Source organism: Euprymna scolopes, chromosome 28, assembly GCF_053919585.1.
Source record: "Euprymna scolopes isolate OS-2025 chromosome 28, ASM5391958v1, whole genome shotgun sequence".
Taxonomy (NCBI): domain Eukaryota; kingdom Metazoa; phylum Mollusca; class Cephalopoda; order Sepiida; family Sepiolidae; genus Euprymna; species Euprymna scolopes.
This window is the reverse complement of record NC_136509.1, coordinates 83,139,616-83,145,615: the sequence shown is the minus strand read 5'-3', so window position 1 is coordinate 83,145,615 and position 6,000 is coordinate 83,139,616. Positions and strand designations below refer to the sequence as shown.

The following is a 6,000-nucleotide window of genomic DNA, read 5'->3' as shown; positions in this document are numbered from 1 at the left end:
ATAGTATTTTCAAGTTAATAACAAGTTTTATGATATCTTTTTTTATTAAATTGTTAAGTGAAAGTAAAGAATAGTTAGAAAACACCCTCCCTTCCCCAGGTTAAGCATGGCTTTCTAAATAACATTATTTCAGCATGGTAACAAAAGTGCACAAGTACCAATGTAGACTTCATCAAATAACTTATTTTAATCAAAAGCAATATCGTTATGTAAAACATGATTTTTGGGTGGCTGTAGTTGAGCGTTTAAATGCAACACTTTTATTATATTATAGTGATAGTTTTTTTAATTTTAAAAATGGCGTTCATCACATCTTGCATTTCAACTTTTAATATGTATATGTTTTTTTTGTTTTTTTACACGGTGGTCACCACTTATCAAGGCCCGGAAGTCACTCAGGGATCAGTGTGCATAAATATATATAAATTATGTATGTTTATATATCTGTATGTATAAGATTCGGCATAATCACGTTGACACACCGGTTCTCGTCAGATCACTGAAGTTAAGCAATGTTGAGCCTGGCTAATACCAAATGGGTGACCATTTAGGAATTCTAGGCACTGTATCTGCTTTCATTGTTTCCAGTCGTCCTGAACCTTCATTTGTCACTGGTATTCAACAATGTCAACTCAGGAGAGGGGTGGTTAGAGATTGCGCAACTCTCTCCACAAAAATTTCACGTGCAGGCACTCTTACAGTGGGTATCCATAGTCTGTCAAGACTGAAGGAAGCCTTTTTTTAATGTATAAGATTCATTACTAAACAAATTAACCAATTATTATGACTTTTGGAACACAGCTCCTAGGTGTAAGATGACCAAGTGTGGACTATATTTAATTTCATTTTATGCAAAGGGAGTAAAAAACAAATGGATGGAAACCCTTTATAAAAATTCAGAAAACTGAGTTTTGCCAAATTTTAACAATAGGTATTAGACACCAATTAATAAACATTGCTCAAATTTCATTTTCTTTGGATTAATTTAGAGGGTTATTTATTTATTAATTTAGAGGGTTATTTAGCGAGCATAATATGAGCACGTGTCAGGCACAATCATGTTGACACACTAGTTCTCGGTAGATCACCGAAGTTAAGCAACATTGAGCCTGGCCAGTACCAGATGAGTGACCACTTGGGAAGGCTAGGCGCTGTATGTACCTTCTGGGAAGGTTGGGCGTGGGCCAGCACCCTCACCCAAAAAAAGAATTCCTCGCTACAAAAGCATCTACAAAGTTGTGGATGGCTCAAGGCTATTTATATTTTTATATAACACTAGCGAGGGGTACCCGGTGTTGCCCGGGTGTTTGGAGGTGTGTGTGGAAACTCCGGGGGTGGGGGTAAAAAAAAAAAAAAAAAAAAAAAAAAAAAAGTAAGTATGAGAATCGAACCCGAACCCTTGAGGCAAAGTTGTAAATTAAAGAGTGAAAAACAAAAAACGTGCGACGTTAACCATTGCCCCACCGCAACATGCTAACAGAAACACGTTTGAATTTATTGAATTACTTGGATTTAGCAGATGCTCGTTTTAATGAGTTAATGAGGTCAAGTTTGACTGCGGGATTTCATTTACTGCTCAACGCCCCCCCCCCAAAGATGTTATAAGAAAAAGACTAACCACCATGCGGCGAGCGACATTATTTATATTTCCCCGAAATCGAGCAAATTAAATAGACAGGCGAGCTTCGTTAACTGTGAGATATTACGATTTATATGTGATATAAGAAGTGTTAAAAAGTTGTGAAGCAAGCGACCGCTTCTCTGAAAAAAGCCTTTTGTAGACACACAGAAAAAGCGAACACACATACATACATTTTCGCTTTTATATTTATAGATGAGTACAAACTTCAATTTAAAAATTCAAATATTTCAGATTTACATTGAATTTGATCCATTCGACACCAATTCATCAAGATTCCCTGAATTTCAGTTTCTTTGTAAGACTCCTTAAACCTAAGCTTTAAACGAGACATTTTATAGAATCAAAATCATGTTACAATTTTTTTAATTTTTTTTTTATTCACGTTCACCCTAAACAAGGCATATCGCCACATAAAGGGCTACTATTTGGGACCATGCCTAGGAAAGATTTATAAGATGTTAATTTATATTACATTTAAAATTCTGCATATCAGTACAGTTAGGGAAGCAGGCAGCAGGAAGGGAATTCCAAAGTTTAGCTGTTCAAAGAAAGAAACTATTAAAGTAGAAAGCTTTCTGACATTTAGGGACCTCAATAGTGAAGAGGTGTGATTTTGTTGCAAAGTGGGTTTGTCGGGGATATGTACGTTGAGGGGGGCACAAGTGCAACAAGTTCATCAGCGTGTATTCCATTAAAATACTGGTAAAACAGGTACAGGGATGCAACACTGCAGCAATGGGACAGGGGTTGGAGCTTAATTGGCAAGGTGGGATATATTAGATTGGAGACTCTTTTTTGGACCCTATCCAAGAGGAAGAGACTGGTGGTAAGATGCACCAGCCCAGATGTGGCAACAATACTCCATTTTTTTTTTTTTTTATTCAATTTTCACCCCAAACAAGGCACAGTGCCACTTTGAAGCAGGGGGCTACTATCAGGGACTTAATCAGCAGGGTCATTATGAAAGGAGATGAGTAGAAAGATGTTTGTTAACATTACACTTGAACTTCTGCATATCAGTGCAGTTGGGAAAGCAGAATCCCGGAAGGGAGTTGCAAAGACCCGCAGTTCTGGGAAAGAAACTATTGGAGTAAAAGGCTTTCTTGCACGTAGGGATCTCTACTGTAAAGGGATGAGACTTAGTAGCTTGTCGGGTTTGTCGGGGGTAGTTACGTCGGGGAGGTACAAGTGTTTGCAGTTCGTCAGAGCATTCACCGTTAAAGTATTTGTAGAACAGGCAGAATGGTGGCTTTGTAGAGGTACAGGATTCTCTCAAGTGTGAGTAGTCTTCCAGCATGATAGAGGGAACCCACATTCTTTGCAGAATTTGTTTAAAATACGAATAAGGATTCCATATATTAGGCATAGAATTATTATGGTTTTATTTTAATCTTTGTGGTAGTGAAAGGTGGAGGAGTAATTTTATGTTTCTTTTGTTAGATTCTACAGAGATTTCAGTTGTATTACTTAAAAAAAAAAAAAAAAAAAAAAAAAGGGGGGGCTTTTTGATTTTTTTTTTTTTTTTTTTCAGAAATAAATCATGTGTGTTTTACTTACTTTTTAATTGTTCTGTTTCATTTCGGTTTTGTTTGGCAGATTGTTGTGCCTCCTGGAGTTGACCTGTTAGGAAGAGAAAAAAAAAAACTCATTAATAACAGTAATAAAAAAAAGATTCATTAAAAAAAAAAATGCATTAAAAAAAAAAAAAAAAAAATTTCATAAAAAAAGATTTCTTTCAGAATAAAATTTCATTAAAAAAAAAAAAAAAAAAGAGAAAAATAATATTTTCTTAGAAAAAAATTAATTCTTATTTAAAATTCAATCTTAAAAAAAATGTGTAGTGTACATACCAGTCATGGAATGGAAATGTTATATTCCACAAATCAAATTCATTATAAACTAAATCATTTTTAAACAATTTAAAGTGATTAATGTGAAATTAGCATTACAAATTTTGTCAACTAATGAAAAGTAACAAGAACTGGAGCTGACAAGATTAACCAAAAAGTTCATTGTATCGATTTACTTATATTCCCTATATATATATATAAGTACGTAACCATGCCTTATCGTGCTTCCTTTTAATGTTCTTTTTTTTAATGTACTCGGTAAACTTAATCTTTATTATTGATTGTTTATTACGATGTCGCACCTACAAATGACAACCTTTGACCTCCAACGTAACAGCCTTTATGTAATATTGAACACTCTCTCCACAGAACAATATCCACGATCCTTACAAACCCGTCTGGAATTTGTGAGCAAACCAGATAATGAATGCAACAACAGACAGTAACAAAAACATAATTAGGTTCATTTAACATTGGAGGATAAAAAAAAATGAGATAAAGTGCCACATCTAAGCAGGAAATGCTCGAAGCATCCCATCCTGCATTCACAGAGTTCAAAACCAACTTCGTAATCTAGTAGGTGATGTCCTTTTCTCTTCCCTACAATCTCTTACCTACAGAAATATGTTGCGAGCATGTATCTGCTCTATCGCTATTTTCATGGTAATTGTTCAACTGAGTTCCAATCTATGGTCCCCTCCACACCAATCTTTCACAAAAAACACTCGTCTAGCCAAAATCACTATCAATATTTATCGGTACCTAAACCTAAACATGGATTTCATCAACAAAGCTTCTTGCCTAGAACTGCCCATCTGTGGAACTGTTCCACTGGTCTGGTTTCCAGCTGACTACAATATTGTCATCTTCAAGTCCTATGTAAACAAGTTCTTATTGAACTGTCCTTGTAAATAATCTAATTATACCAAATTTCCACCACAATCGATTACTACACTACTGTCCCAATGACTACAATACACACATTAACCCTTATCCTCGAGTGGCCTCCGAGCCTTGCTTTGCGGTAATCCCTTTGTTAAAAAAAAAAAATAAATAAATAAAGACTTACGCTTTTTCTCCATCAGCTCATCTTGAGTCTCCTTATGCTTCGTTTTCTCATGTTCCAGTTGATCTGTTAAGTTTAAAAGAAAAAAAAAAATTATAATAGCAGCTACAGACAAAAGGAGTTCATCATCAAAAGCCTATTTTTAACTAGTAATAAAATATTCAAACAAACACTAAAAACTAAATTACTAAATCATTATTATGGAGTTAATTAAATTCACTTTCTAGTGTAAAAAGAAAGATCAGACATGGATTAAGTATTAAAGGGTTAATCATTGCGATAGCAAAGCTCAAACAAACATTTATGCAGACTTAAGCAGCCGCTTCATAACAATATTGAATGCATAATATTGTTTTATTTAAGTGAATGTTAGAAGGCCAAAAAAATGCAGGGAAAGGAGGTGGGAGGTAACCAATCAACTTTTTACATCTATTATAATAATATGTATGCATGTATGTTTTGCTGAAACTTGACAAATACAAACTAAACACCCACAAAGTTAATGTATTCTTTATTAATATTGCTCATGATTAGTACCTAAAATTTAGAAAAAATTATTCATTCTTTGACCCATGCACACAAAAACGTGTGTGTGTGTGTGTATTTATTTTTTCTTTCGTGATTTTGCAAGCTTTACATATTTTCATTTTCTTTTATCAACATTTTTTTCTTACCAAATCCTTTTCAATTCTAAGGAAAAAAATAACAAAAAGTCTTTGCAACTATTTTCTGGCGAATATATTTTTGTCTCTAATGAATTATTTAATAGGCTTCTGCTATTCAACAAAACACTTGTATGGCATACTTCATAACAATATGAATAAAATATGATTTTAAAATGTTAAAACAGACACAGAAACAAAAATATATATATATATATATATATATATATATATATATATATATATATATATAGATATATATATACATACTAGTAGAGAGATCTGATGTTGCCCGCGATTAAAACAACAATGTTCCACGCTTCCAATATTTTTTTTATTATCATCGAAATCAGTAAAATTGCCCATTTTTCAATCAAATCAATTGATTGTTCTAGTCAGGGACCCACCGCAGTGCACCAGGAAGAAAATTCACATGCTTTCTCACTTCTCAACTTGATCTAAAATACATTGTAGTCTACATTGCACTGTAGAGAACCTAATATTTATTCTATAAAATTATTTTATATATAATGTCTTCAATTAAATTTTAAATTTCAAAAGTTAAGTATCATGGTTCAATTGTGCTCTAAACAGACACATTCATTTCGAATCGCTAAAAATCGTTAAAAAAAAGTATTTTAATTAAATAACTTTATTATTATAGTAATAATTATGATATTAGCCGCTTTAAGAACTCTTATTATTGTTGAAATGTAATAAGTTGGTCACTTAAGCTTACATGCTCAGATCATAATGTTATAATCATAAGATCACTCTCGG

General features: G+C 33.3%; 1 protein-coding gene across 50 annotated transcripts in view; it reads right to left on the bottom strand.

The window, feature by feature from the left end:
- Nucleotides 1-6,000, bottom strand: part of LOC145249698 (uncharacterized) — a 369,665-nt gene that overhangs the window by 24,717 nt on the left and 338,948 nt on the right. For all 50 annotated transcript variants that reach the window (XM_080111510.1, XM_080111534.1, XM_080111516.1 and 47 more), the window contains 2 exons: nt 4,562-4,624; nt 3,200-3,262 (listed from right to left, as the gene is read on the bottom strand). In XM_080111510.1, the coding sequence (XP_079967636.1) occupies nt 3,200-3,262; nt 4,562-4,624 (126 nt within the window). The remainder of the gene's footprint in view (nt 1-3,199; nt 3,263-4,561; nt 4,625-6,000) is intronic.